Below are 15599 nucleotides of genomic sequence, written 5' to 3'. Positions count from 1 at the left end.
TAACGATGATTATTTACTATTTAGTCGTTTGAAAATAACTATTATTATGTTAGGGAACAATCAGAAAAAAATTGCTACATGAAATTAAATAATGTTCTGTAAGAAATCTGGTATTTTTAATAGCACATAATGAAAAAGGAATATAATTTATAAATTAAAAAAAAACTTTTTTAATTAAAAAATTTAATTGGTTCTTTCAAGAATACAAAACAGCAGTTATTAAATACTATTTAATAATTTGTAAGAAAGTCTTGATTATTGTGTAACTTTTTACATAGTTATTATTCCGGAAACGTATTTCACTGAGCTATATAATCAACTAAATTATCTCTTTTTATATTATTTAATTTTATAAGTTTATACATTTTTTGAAACTATGTTTTATTTATATACAATATAGTTTCAAAATATTTATTTTATTTTATTTTTTATAAAAGGACAATTAAATTTTAAATTTTTGAAATTGCAATATTCAACTGTTAATGCATTTCTAAAAAAAAAAAAAACATTTCAATTTTTTTTACGATTTTTGTTTCAGGTGAGTCTAGTAGCTTTGTTGACTATCAGGAAGTTCCTGTAACTATGGGCTTCACACATCGTCCAGCCCGAAAGAACGCAGGTATGATATTATATCTTCCTTGATAGTATTATCTTGTGTGAAATTTATGTCTATTGCTCTACTACGAGTTTTTTATCCTACCTGTACGTAAAAAATGCGTAAGTTTATTCAAAGGTCATATAATTATATGTTTATGAAAGAAATCGATAGCATTTTTTCCACGTATTTCATGGTTTAAATCTCTTTTACTTTATAAGAAGAAAATTTTTCTGCATTTTGTTTAAAAACAAAATATTTACAATAAATTGTTTAATAATTGTATAAAGAAATAAGCGAGTATGTATGTGAAAAATCGTTCTTTTTAAACGTTGAGACACATTTGCACGATAATGTAGGTCATGTATGTAGTTCAATGACTATTATACAATCTATGAACCACGTGCACACTATTTAGCTAAAACGAGTAATGCACGTTGAAGTTTGTCAAACACGTTTCATTGTATTTATCATATCTTATCGCGGCGAAACTATAGGCAATACTCACATAGAAGTCAAATTACGAATTTCGAAAACAGTAAACTTAAAGTATAGTGATCTATGCCTCTTGATTCAGTTTTATGACTATAGAAACGCACATTTGTAATTCTTGCGAACTGGTCAAGCTACATTGCTTTCCGTTTGAAACTATGAGTACTCGCTTGTGTGTGTGCAACCGGAAAGGATGCACCGTCGTACGGGAAATAGCGCCATTAAATTTGACTGCAGCTACATCGTACGACTCTTGCGTTTCCTGCCGTATCATTTCAGCCTGTATTCTTGGTACATCCATGGAGAAAAATTTTACTAGTTCTCTAGACTTACGACTGTTTCCTTCCTTTAGAAAACTTGTATTTTCCTTCATATGTGACGTAAATAATTTAAGATGTCTTTAGAATCTCTCGTTTCTTTCTTGAGATTTTCTATGTTTATTTTCCTTTAGATCTGTTGTCACAAGGAAATTGACTTGTCAGATATATGGAAGTTATTTTTATCTTATTTACTTACATATTATCTGACAACGTATAGCGATAGTTGGTGAAGTATTACGTCCATTTCTGTACTACTATTGCTCAAATATGAATATGATGTTCCATTTTGTGTTAGGCCGAAATGAGAAGTGTCGTCACGTTTTTTATTATTCTTTGATGTACTTTCGCGGAAAGACTAGAGAGATATATACTATTGTAGCTGCAATCGAGACACCCGTTGAGATTTTGCTTCGTCAGAGAACGACGGCAATGTTGTCTTTTCCGTGATGGGCCAGAGACACGAAGGGGAACTCGAATAGTTATTGAAGGAAATAAGGTCGCTGAAAGAAAATTGCAGGCTGTCACGTGAAGCATTTTTCATATTTTGATTCTTTGTCGGGTCTCTTTGAATCCAATAATAAGAGTTTGTATTGAAAACTTTATTTAAACTAAAGGCTTCTAATTATATTATATATTCTACATTTGTCCAACGAATATTTATTTACGCCTGTCACATTCACACATCCGTAATTATTTCGCGTACTTATACATAGATGAAAAGAATTTGCAAGAAAAACTAATTAATACTTTTTTCCCACGTTTCCTTGCTCGATAATTTTAAAAGAGATTTTTGTATCTATGTACAGGGTATTACTTTACCGTAATCGTTCCCTTTCATCGCTCGATCGTACGATTTTATTTATTACTAAAACTCACGATTGAACGTTCCTGATTGACGTAGTTAATTCTTGAGGAGCTAAACTACTGGATGGAGAAACCGTGCAGCAGGAAGGTGGATCGTTAAGTGAAATAGAAGAGAAGCGTTCGTAGCGAGCCACAATTGCTGCTTCTCCGACGAACGATTTTCATGAATATTCATTTCCGTATCTTCTTATGAGCGTCGTAAACACGCTTAGCTTGCTTCTTCGAAACGCGAACCCATATTCATTTCCTTGATTACGCGTTTCTTTAATTAACGGAATCTGTCTTCAACAAGATGGAACATATTTTTCAGGTTCTTTTGTTTATTGTATTTTAAGAAATGTCTAATGTAATTGCTATTAATTATATAAGAGAAATCGAATTTATCCATCGTCATTTGTCTGATGTTGATTAATGTGAATAGATGGAAATGAAATTTTGAAGTGTACTTGAAACTCTTATTCTTGTTGACAATAAACGTTAATGGATTAAAGGTAAATTAGCAGAGAAATTAGTGTCTTCTTTCAATATGCAATAATTTGAAGCGTCTCTCGATCGTCATTGTCTGTCAGGGTGCGTTTCTTGGCTGACGTTCCGTGATGCACCGAATCTTCTGACAATAATGCTTCCATCGCCCTCGCTCATTGACCTCCTTCGCTATCAAGAATACTATTCCGAATTTAATTATCTCATAATCATTATACTTCATATCTCTCGTCGAACAGTTGGAATTTATCGATCCTAAATTCGGTTTTCAATAACGCTCGTAGAATGTTGACTCGCTACTATAATCACGCTTTTTCCTCAATGCAGCTGTATTTAAAAAAATTTTATTATGCGCGCGCGCTTTTCTAGCGCATAGCGGATATATCGATTAGCAGGTTTAAAAGTTAAACAAAAAGTATTCTCGAGCGAAATGTAAAGTGTATTGTACTGTAAATCTGCGCTTAAATTAACCCTCTCGCAAAATTTACACTATTTTCTGCTCTGCTAACCCTGCTGATGGCCACGTAAAAGCAGTGAAACTCCTTTGTACGTTCGGTGTGCCTATACTTTCAAGTACGCAGACTTCTTACGGTTCCATGGGGCTGGCAAAATATGCGGGTAGCATGTTCGGGGTCAGGATCGCCGTTACCTGTCGCATTACAACGAGACGATGCAGCTGCAGTTGCGCCGTCATGCTCGAATCGCGATTGTGCTGCACTGCGGTTTCCTGGACTGGATTATCCGTCAGCGGGATGTAAACGGCGCCGGTTGTTACTATCGCGCGTAAATCATAGGCGTCGTGTTTCCAAACGTGCACTCCATTTTTGCGTAAAATACATCGGACGATACACCAGGCGAAAATTGAAAATGTGGATGCAGTATCCCTTTCCATTTCGGTATTTTCGAGACACGTTCGCAAGTTGTAACGTCGCTTCGTATCTTTTCTTTATTCCTAACAACATGGGCGCGCACAGGCACGCTCTCGATTGTATTTCCCCTTGAAAAAACACAGATATACCATTTTCCACTCGCGATCTATCCTGCATGCAGTTATATCAGTGTTGTTTGACATGCACGTTATTTTCTATCACGTCTACCATTGATGTATCTTTGAACATCTTCCAAGAACATATTCGCATCAGTTACGATTTATCAGGCAAGCTAAGTCCTTTGCTGTACCAACAGTTAGGGTCGAGTAAGCCGGGATTAGCGAGTCTCTCTCGCTGCTGTTTCCTTCGTAGATTATAGTCTCGCCCATGATATAGACGAAGAAAGAAAATTTACTTAACCAAAGTTGGCGCTAAGCTAACGTTGATGCAACCAGCTCTCCCAGTCGGGAATTTCATTAGATTAATCTCAGCGTTTCCTTGCCTGCGTAAAATTTATCCCGTCGCAAATACTTACAATCTAGAAAGTGCAGCAATGATTATGTACTGCCGCCGAAGACATTAACGAGAGCAAGAGAAGGGGAATTTAAGTTTGCCCGGATAGATCGCACGAATGCAATTCGCTCGCAGCTAAGCTCCCGGTGGGTCATTTACTTCGAAACAATTTAGGTTTTAGATGCGATACCACGTCGGTGTCGTATACGTCAGTGTCGGAGGAAGGAGGCACGACCGATGCGACGCCGCGTCGAGCTATCGGTCGCGACCTACGCCACCGAGAAATCCTCTTTGCTTCCTCCGGCATTTTTCCAACGAGTCGTTTTTCCTTTTTTATTTTCACAGCTCACATTCCTTATTTAGTAACCGCAAAAAAGCCTGAATTGCTCGCAGCTCGCGCGAGCATCGAAAATGTGTACCCGTGAGAGTCTGCATCGTAAAAATACCACGGCAAAGAAATACGATTCGCGGCTACGGAAATTCGTAGTAAGTTCGTAATGCGCATATACAAATTCCTTTTACGTTTGTCAGAACTAAGAAAAACGCGATGCTGCAAACAAGTACGATAAAATTATATCAATTATTAATGCCATGATACTAAAATGATATAAATTAATTTGAAGGGGAAAATAATAGGTAAATATATAGGTCGGGAAACATTGAATCGTGAATAATGATTATATGAATTGTGTTTAATGATTTGAAATGGTTTCTATGTATATATACAGCATCAAATTTTAAATCAATTGTGGAATGATTAACTGGATTCGATTATGAAATGCTAGCGCGTCATTTTCGAAATCCGACTAAATTTAATTAATAGCGTTTGAAATATTACGCGGTTTTGTATTTTGCGAAATGCTGAACGAAGAGTCATTGAATCGTACTCGAGTAATATCGTCATTTACGAATCATGAAATTTTGCATAATTACGAATCAATCCGTCTTGTTCTAGCGAGAAAATTATTTCTGTTACTTCATCTTTCAGCGAGCTATTTTTAACGTCGTCAAATATGCAAACGTTATATCGATTTCAAAGCGGCAGCCATAATTTTTATAAAATTTACGGCGTTCTGACGTAAATTCTGACGCCACCCTTCGTGGATTGCACGTTGTTACAGTGCAAAATAAATCTTCTCTCCCGAAAGGTGAGTTTAACGTCGTGATCTTCACTAGTGCGACATTTGTGCGAGACGCGTTCTTCAGGCTTTACGATCTCATGCTTTTTATTCGTGACTTACGGCTTGGCGTGCAGGTTGATTCATTTATGAAGGTGCAAGGCGTTCAAGGAGATGTCCGGGTTCGCAACGGCCAGGAAATCGATTCCTTCGGAGGAATCTTAAATATCATTTCGTTCCGCTTCCGTTACCACGGCGGAGCTCCGTTTGGGAGCAAATCTTCTAGACTAAATGAAATGAGATGTATAAAAGTTGCATCCAGATGAGGCTCCTTCTTGCAAAAATATAACCGCAAATCATATTTTCCCGTCGCACTTTTCTAGCACGAACGACACGGATTTATAATAGCAATAAAGAAAAGAATTTTCAAGTAAAATTAATTTTAATTTGAAATTAAAGCGACGAAAATAAATCAATGAACATTTAGGTACAATGTAAAATATACATATAATATAACGCTTTCTGTGATTTTAATTTATTGATTAAAAATTTAATATCGCCCTCATCATTGAGATCGTCGTTAATTAAAGTGTGGATGTTTCTTTATTTTAATGGCGAAACTTTCGAGAATATTTTGATTTTGAAATACGAAAGAAATTTGAAAATCATGCGTGCTACTGTCAGGTCGGATGCCGAAGTCGATCATTTTTCGTTGTCGAGCTTTAACGGATCGTTAACTCAGTGCGTATTTTCCTGGAGTTGGATTTATCGGCGAAGTTTTTGGCGTCCATCAACGATGCGCAGGAGTTGTGGAACAGCTCCGAGTATCGGCATCCGGCAAAATGTATATTGATTGTACGTCATGTTGAAAATGATCATAACTTCCGGATGAATTGAAAATTTTTCGCTTGATGCGTCTTTTTTAACATTCGCCACTTCTCACTGATGCCTTTTGTTTCTTCGTAGAAAATCAGCATGCTCGAAACGTCAATTTTAAACACTTTACCGCGGACCTTACGCTCGATATGATTCGTAATGTTGAATCATACACGATCAATAATATCGTACAATGTCGTACATTATTTGTTGATACTGACAGTATTATTGTATTAAGGTATCCATGTAAGCAACATTGATGTCATTGTACGCTAAACGAATTTCGTGTAATAAAAGTTTGTAAAGTTAAAAAAAAAAGAGATGAATTCCGCAGGTTTCTCGAGGGATTCTCAAGAGAATGCACAGACTGTGTACTTGACTGTCAGGTGCTCCGAACAAGTTTATTCGCGGTAGAATGGATATCAATAATAATGTCACAGTCCCCCAATCCAACGACACGGATGGCGAAAGAGCTTTGCGACACTTCTTCAAGATTTTATGGCAATGGTATCCAGCGACGCGAACTTGAAAACTCTCGAGTTTCGCATCATCTTCTACGCTCCTGCTCATCGTCTGCTCTCTTCGGCGCATACAGATCGTTTCATTCATTATTCCGGCGCTAAATCGTTTGTGAATAATGGTCGCCGTGAATTTTTGCTCAAATCAAATGAAACTTGGGGTTTCCGCTTATAGGAATTCTGGCTTGCGCGTTTAGTATTCTGAATCTGCTCGACAAACATCTGTAACAGGAAAGTGTTTTTGTTAGGAATAAACGTTATTTTTACGAGATGTGTGATACTGATTGCATTGATATTTCTAGAATTTTTTTTAAACGAATAAAAATCAACAGTAAACGGAAATATATCAACAATAAATGCGTTTTTAAATATTCTGCAAATCTCTTTCTCTTTTCCGGTGTCAAATTCAATCGATTTTAGGATTATATAAAATTCTAGAAAAACGGGAAAAAGCGTGAAAATTGAATTTATCTACTTCAGAGACGATCATTTTCGTTACTTTTCTAGGCTTTATTTGTATTGCGCGCGCGAGTGAGCTGTAAAATGTATCAAATATTTTATCTACCTACCTTTTGTATCTTCTACAAAGAAAATTAACCGATACTGAGGTCGACCTTCATTTTATATCAGTTTCATGCTCATGTCACTTCATGGAGGAGAACGATCGAGGAAATAAATTGGCTTTTTTATTGTGTCTATTCTGCGAGCATCGACAAGTCATATGAGCGCGAGATAAACATTATAATCTGTACATAATTCATGAAATTCTATTGTAATTTGCATACAAGTTATTTATACTAGTCTCAGATGAATAAGTTTATATTTATGATCATTAAATAATTTTTTATTTTATTGAGAAGGAAATTCTTGTTTTCTGTGAATTACTAAATGATTCATTTATCACAATTATCCATGCATTGATGTAACACGTGTTTCATCTAATTTGATTATTTGTAATGTCTTCATTTTTTGACGCAGGAAAATTTATAGTGAAATTAAATCTTTTGTTAAAAAAAAAAAAAAAGAACAATTTTCTTATCAGAAGTGACTTTTATTAATGTTCAAACATAAATTAATTACATAATTAATTATAGACAAGTTTTATGTGTATTGTCTCTTTGAGACAAATGATTTTTTGCTTACGCCGCACATATCTGTATCGAAAACAATAGAGATTCATTAGATGATGAAGTTTGATGAAGCATTGATGTACATATCTATCGATTCGAAAATAATTATAATAATTGTGAAATATTAGGCATGAGATTGATTCTCCAACAAAATTTTTATAGTATTTAAGTTGTAGAAAAATGGCCGTGAGATTGTTTTGAATGTGTGCTATATAGCGTGATGTTAAATTGTCACGATGCAAGTGTAGGTAAGGCGGTGGGACCTATAGGAGAGGCCGTGTAGCACAAATTCTGACGCCGCAGTCGAGATGTACGGCTAGCCCGCCTATCTGGCAGATACTTCGGTCATAAATTCGGCAGGAATGAGGTGTCGGTATATCGTACAGATACGGGCCCCTATCTATGTGCCTACCTCTCTCTCCTTCTACTGAATACCCCAGAGGCCTTCACATCCAATGAAGGTACCTTCCTCTGCCTGTATCTCCTTCACCATCACCATTACCTTAGTCTCTGCTACGTGCATCTTGCACCTGCATCCGATCGTATCGTCGCTCTCACGCGCCCTCACTCAATTATTCCAGGATGCCGAGGAAATCAATACTCGCAGAGACAGATCGCACTTCTTGATGCATATTCATCTAGACGGTTGGAGAGAGCAATACCTTTTTTATTACCTCCAATCGGTTTATATAGTGATTCGATTACGGCGTGACAATAGAATTCCTCATTTCATTTACGATCACTTACATCTTTACTTAATAAAGTAAATGAAGAAATTAAGACTGACTTTTAATACTAAGATTTATATTTTCTTTATTGATGGTATTCGACCAATATTGATTAATGTAAAATCTTTCGATGATAACAAAACGTGTTATTATATTTGTAAATATTTGTAAATCCTGATGGGAATATTTTATGACACTTTTATCAGATTGTCTAACAAAATTTATTTTGAAAGAATAATCGTAATAAGAATATACACTTTTAGGAGAAACAAAAAAAAATCTTTTTAAGAAAAGAATAATTTGAAAATTGTATGCTATGACCTGTGCTATTAATATTGATTTACTTTTACATTGCAATACAAAATTATTTGTTTCGTCTTCTCCATATTGCGGACAAAATAATGCAAAAATGATCCTTTTATTTATTTATTGTACCTACTTTAATATTTTTAAAACGCATCACAAAAATTTCAGTAGATGTAAAGCTTTCAACGCGAATTTTTTCTTGGAACACATTTTCCAAAAATTGGTAGCATGCCAGTCAGGTTAAGAATTACGTGCGCTTAACACTCGTCGTGACCTACTGACTCACGGAAATAAAGAGAATGTTCCATCGAAATTTTATTAAATTCTATACTCAGTATAAAAGCCAAGACTCGAACAATCGAGCTTCGCGCCAAGATTGAAAGAGAAATTACGAAAAAGTATTCGCAACTGCTACAAGTGTAATTTGTAACTGCTTTTGGCAATCGCCGACTATCGCTTGTAAATATTTTTCACATACTGCGATCAACAACGAGCGATTGACTTCGTTCACGCGTTTCCAAGCATTGCGAAAAGCGTCGACTGAACTATTGTGAACTTTCTCTACTTTGACGATAAAAATGCATTACGACTGCCGGCTTACGTTATTCAAATCTCATCCGAAATATATCTTCCCTTCAATGATATATTTTGTATTGCGATTCAGAGAATAACGGAACGACGATATTCGATTTCTTGACAAATAGGACGAATGCGCATGAAGCGCATATCACGTATCCGTTACCTTCACCAACGTTATATATCTTGGTGGTGCGCTATCAAGGATTTACAAGAGTCGACCATTCTAAAACCACCCAATCCAACTTCTCTAGCTCCAGCACGATCCTTCAGGGTCGCTTTCGACTATCTCGTTTCGAGCGATTCACCTACGACGTATCCACCCACCCACACCTGCACGCTCGTTCCTCTCTCGCGTTCACCTTCTTCTTCCTGCCGGCACGGATGTTCGTCTCGAGGGCAAGGAATCGATCCGATAGGGGACCTGGCTTTACAACGACGGAGGGCTTCGGACTTTGGCTCTCGAGGATTTCATTGAAGGATTTTCGAAGAGTCGACAGAGGTCCTGGGCTGCCATCCGCGACGACGACGATGTGGTAACGAAGAGGCAGCATAGCTCGTGGGATTCGAGGGCGACGACCCAGAGGAAGGCGAATTCTCGTGTCTCTCTGAGGAAAAAAGATATTTATTGGGCCGATGGTGGCCCAAGAAGAAAACGGCGAGGAAGTAGTAGGAAATGAAGATCTGGCTGGAAGGTACATTGGCGAATCGCTAGAGATGTCGAAGGATGAAGGAGCTGCATTTTAGAGGGAAGAGAAGAACGTAGATATAGGTAGACGGATCATTGCACTGCATACACGAAAAAAATGTGTGATGGCAGCGACGATGCCCCGCGGCAATGGTGGCACAATTTTCTTGTCCCTTTTCAGAGATATTTTTAAGCTAAGATGTAGGTATACGCGTCGTGCGTGCCTAAGCGAGAATTCTTAACGTGTCTTGAAAATGTCTTAAACAATTGTATGCGGATGTTAACCGGAGATTAGCGAATATTTACACATACTTATAAGTATATCACGAAATGTCAGATTTTTGCTTTAATAAGTGAAGGATATAAGGTTTCTAATAGAAAATGAGATAGAAGTACATCGAAAAAATATTTACTCAGAAGTATCCTGTTTGGAGGAAAAATGAGAACAAATGATGTCTGAAAGATAGAAAACAACAAGTAGAGAAATGCGAGAAGGTCGAAGTCGCGCAAAGAAAGAAAGGCGATGTGAAAGATTGGAAGTCAATTTACGATGTGACAATTGCTTACAGTCGATGTAACGGCAATGCTTGATAGTCGGATTGTAACGTTGTGGCGAGTTACATTCTTCGTACGGTCAAAGTGTGCCATATACATATATACATTTTTACATATAAGTACATATATATATTTTTTTATATATCAATTATATGTATTGATGTACGTATTTTTATGTAGTTCTCTCTATCTGATTAAATTCTATGTATTTTATATGCGTAGCACATGTAAAACTGAATATTATTTACATAAATATTTATTATTGAGTGAATTTTGAGCAAGTTGCATCGTTCATATACATATATACAGGATAACAATTGGAAAGTTGTTGAAATTAAACAGCTGTTATCTTGTATGAAATCTAAATAAATACACGAAATGAACGAGGAAATGAATTAAATTCAAAAAAGAAATTCATTATGTTTACTCGCACAATATACATTTTAGATAAAAATAAATATAAAAAAGCTGATAAATTGGCTAGTTGCATGATTCAGTGCAATGATGTTTAGAAAATTTCAATATAAGCAGTCATTTCCATATGAAAAGAATTTATCTACCAATGTTTTAAAGAACACATATAATTGCAAGTTCGTACATTAATCATTTTTAGAAATGCATCTACAATTGCGAAAATTATAATTTTGAAAATATATAGATACTTATATATAAATATCATTAAAGCAATCAGCTAAATTGTTAGTTTTGTGTGTTTATATCTTTATAAATATACGTTTTTATATATGTATTTGCTTTGTAGGTTAATAAAAATAATTCTTGTAGTATAATTTTTTTTTATCTATTCTTTTTGCAAAATAATTGTTTAATTTCAGTAACTTTCTAATGATCACTCTATATATACATACACATTTATTGAACACGTACGTGTTGCAGCTGCGACTGCGGAATACACGTTGCTGCGCACGTGACGATGCAATATTTTAAAAATTTGATCTGGATTCTCCAGGTCATTCCAGGATTGTCGTCTTTACCGGCTCACATTCTAATTTCCCGTAAAAGATTTTCGAGAGAAAATTCCGTGAAATGTATTTTTGAAATATTTTATTAAGATAACAAGATTGTGCATCTGCGAAAGAAATGAAAAAGTCTGTTGATAAATTCTTATATAAAATTTTCTATCGTAGATTGCGAATAAATATGTACAACTATGCTACTATCTTGAACTAATATGAAATTTATGATACTTTGTGAGTCGACAAATCGTAAGATAATAAGAAATATTACCTGAATATTACCCGATCACTGACGAAACTTTCTTGCCGAACACGTTTGCCAAACATAATCATTTCGGCTCGATGGCAGGACTCATCCGAGCGATGAAAAACGATCTTCGGGTGGTATGAAAAAGGTCTGAGTACCTTCACTGACTCGAAACTTGGCAATTTTGACGTACCTCGAGGGTAGAAAATGTCTCCCAGTAGCCACACGTGCGGTGAAACTCGAAAACTGCTTCATGCCATGGCGCCGGAAATATTTCCCGCATGTTCTCAGAAAGTTCTCAAGCTTAATGATTTATAATATGTTTTTATCGTTTTTCATGTTTTCCACGTTCATATATCTCAGATTAGGTAACTCAATACTTCAGAGAGAGAGAGAGAGAGGACTCGTTTCTTTTATTACATTCACATTTTACTCTCTAGATTAGAAGCAGTGGGTAATCACTGATATCTCATTGTCAGTGCCAAGTATGCTACTGGTAATCAATGTATAGAACGTGAAATCCTTAACCTAGCTAACTTTTATTATGTGATGTATCTAACTAACCTTATTTTAGTGCATAAATTTAATGAATATAGTATTGGAAGATTGAAATTTTAACGTGCAAATATCGGTATTTTAATTATATAATACTCAAATTTTCTTTTTTAGTTAAATTTTACTAATTATTCAATATCAAGTATGTTATTGGATAATTAATAAGTAGGTATCCACTAATGCAGATTTAGAGAATAGTCAATTAATTTTCTTCGTCATTTTGTGCATTAAAATGTATATGTTGAAAGTTTCGTAGCTTACAAGATGAAATTATTTATCTGTAATTAAAATTAATGGTGAAAATTATATCGCGTAAAAGTTTTAATTGCATTAATATGATGTATGCAATACAATATTAAGCGAGCGCAAAGTGCATGGAAGCTTTCAACGGTTCTCGAAATGCTAGCCCCGCTTGTGAAAATTTTTATCGTGCAATGAATTGATAATGATCGAATCGCGGACAGTTGAACGGGTCAAACGGACCGAATACAGCACGAATTTCGCGGGAATTAAAGTTAAATTGCATTGATTATTCCACCAAGTTAATTGCCGCAACGTATCATTGATTATACAAACAACCACACGCCGTATATAAACGGTAACTGGTGCGTTAACAGATTCACGATAAACAGTGATTATTGTTGCAATTGATGTTGCAACAAGCGTTTCGTGAAAATGATTGAATGTGATCTCTGCAATATCTTTCCTATTCGATGTTTATCGCTTATCTTAACAAATAATGAATAAAAATATGTTTGTTTCATTGATTTCTTTAAGTAAAATAAATATTTTAGAAATTTTTTTGAATTTCTAACTCATTGGAGTATCTATGTATATATATTTATATATTTTTTTTATAAAGAAATATACACAATTCCTATATATTTTTTCATCCTCACTTGCATACGTAGAATATTAGTTTTGGAGATTTCTCGTGTATGCTTCAGATACAGTTCTCGCGTAAAACCCAAGATCTAGAATGCCGAGGCGCTTGGGTGTAACATTTTATTCATCATTTCCAATCTCCAAAGCGTCAAGTCCTTTCTTCGCGAAGACTATAGATGCTCTTTAGCGACTGCTGGAGCGCTAGTATTCTTGAAACTCAATAGTCTCTTAATGCGCGCATAGGATTCGTCGAACGACGTAAAACCTTCGTCACTCGAGCACGTACAATAATAACGGCGAGCACTCGAGTCTCGTTAGATATTTCGCGTAACGGAAGCTCCTCAAAAGCTTCATCTGATCGGCCTTGCGCCTTTTCTATTGCGTATTGTTTCATGACGTTGTCGACTTTTTGTTAAATATCTTTCACTATGGGTAACAAGAAGAGGGGATAGCATTATCTCAACGTATTTACCTCTTTCTTTAAAATCTGTATTTTAATATTTTCTTTACGAATAATATCCATCTTTGTGCGTAAAAGTTTAGAAATTGCCATTGTGTGAGAAAAATGTTTCCGTCCGGATAAAATGGAATACATGTAATAGAGTTATTCGTGCACTAAGCATTATCCATCGATCTTTTGGTCAGCGCGAGCGGGCGGGCGGGCGGCGGCCTATCGGCTCGATTTCAGAAGAAAAGCTTGCCTTTCGTGGTTGACTGCGACAACATCGCAATAATTTCTTCGTACTTGCCGGATAAGCCGGACGATATAATTTGAGTGCGCGGCTGTGGGCGTATAACTGTGGATTTATTTTATCGCGCCTAGCTAAATCCTCCCCTGGGAAGATTCGGCGAGATTTCTACAAGGAGATAGATAAGTTTGGCGGGGCGAGTCCACGGTGTAGAGAAGCCACGGGATAAACCGGAATAAACCAGTCACGTTTTTCGCAGAGCTCTTCGTCTCGATTTCATCTTATTTACTTATTTACCTGCCCTTTTATTCAATGTCGTTGTGCAGCGCGAATTTGATCCCTTAATCAGTTTAGCACTTTACCCGTGTTCTGCAACGCTGTCTGGAAATCAGCACGTGCTGCTAGTGTATATAGAAATTCTATGTATATATTATATATTTTTTAATCTAGTTGCGTACATACCCTTTCCATAGAGATCTTTTTCTTGTTTTTCTTCTGAGCGAAGTCTGTACCGTATTAAAGTCTGTATTAAATTATCTTTTTACGCTCCGGATTATATTTCAGTTGAAATAACTTTCTTTAAAAATTTCTTAAAAAGAATTGCGTATGTATTAATATTTCTTTCTCTAGAGATATACATATAGCTATTATAAATCGAAGATTGAAATACGATACCTCGCCGTGGACGCAAAGTCATTTACAGAAGAGGTTCTTTTAATAGCAAAGTAGCGCGGATTAAGAAGCAAGTTTCAAAGTGCAACTTACCGCATAGGTCTCTAAGCATAGTCTGTAAAGTGCTGAAACTTATTACGACGTTCTTGTTTCCTTATTTTCCGAAGTAGGATTTTCTCAGCTCCCATGAGCGCATGCGATAGCTTATTAACACTTTACATTATTACCGATTTTTAGTATATTTTATATAAACATTTAATTTAAGTACATAATTTTTTTTACAACGATTGTCGCTAATTATCGATACATTTTTTAACTTATTTGCATGGTTTCCTATGCTATTGATCGACACATTTATGGCAGTGTTCCACTTCCGTTATCTTTTCGTACACATGCTGTTAAAGAATCTCGTCGTGCGAAAGTGATTATTTTAGCTGTCAAAATTCCTTATAAGTATTGTATTATAATATTTATGAAAAATGCTCAATAAATCTTAAAATATACATTATCCTTTAATTGTATAAAAAAATTGAGACTAAAAATCTTACATTTTAATGTATTTTTTACTGTTTGAATTTTTGTGACTCATGGTGCCCTGGTCTCTCCTATATGTATATTATTGTATATATACATATACATATCATATACATACATAATATAATTTTTTAAATAATTGCATGTAGTAACATATGGTGCATTAATCGCTTTCACATTATGTTCGCCTTGAATTCTAGCATTGTGAGTAAAACGTGTTTCCTGCATCACATTGAGTTAAACAGTAGCCCCATGGGCTTCGTGATTTGATGTTTAGTTTGAAAGTTAAACGCGACTTCACAATGTATGCAGACGCATCACATAAAGGATTTTGAATGCGATGGTACATGCTAAGAAACCCACTTGCTTGCGCGCGCGCGCTCTCTCTCTCTCTCTCTCTCTCTCTCTCTCT

The 15599-nt window shown here is 35.6% G+C and overlaps 1 protein-coding gene across 8 annotated transcripts in view; it reads left to right on the top strand.

Annotated features, from left to right (window-relative positions):
* The window catches only part of dlg1 (MAGUK family member discs large 1), a 540434-nt gene that overhangs the window by 21188 nt on the left and 503647 nt on the right, over positions 1-15599 (top strand). For 6 of the 8 annotated variants that reach the window (XM_018540591.1, XM_018540585.1, XM_018540589.1 and 3 more), the window contains exon 2: positions 539-619. The exons of the other annotated variants lie outside the window; for them this stretch is intronic. In XM_018540591.1, coding sequence (XP_018396093.1) covers positions 539-619 — 81 coding nt within the window. The remainder of the gene's footprint in view (positions 1-538; positions 620-15599) is intronic. 8 annotated transcript variants of the gene reach the window in all.

Source organism: Cyphomyrmex costatus, unplaced genomic scaffold (assembly GCF_001594065.2).
Source record: "Cyphomyrmex costatus isolate MS0001 unplaced genomic scaffold, Ccosl1.0 scaffold254, whole genome shotgun sequence".
Taxonomy (NCBI): Eukaryota; Metazoa; Arthropoda; class Insecta; order Hymenoptera; family Formicidae; genus Cyphomyrmex; species Cyphomyrmex costatus.
Note: the sequence above shows the minus strand (reverse complement) of the source record. Positions and strands in the feature narration are given on the sequence as shown.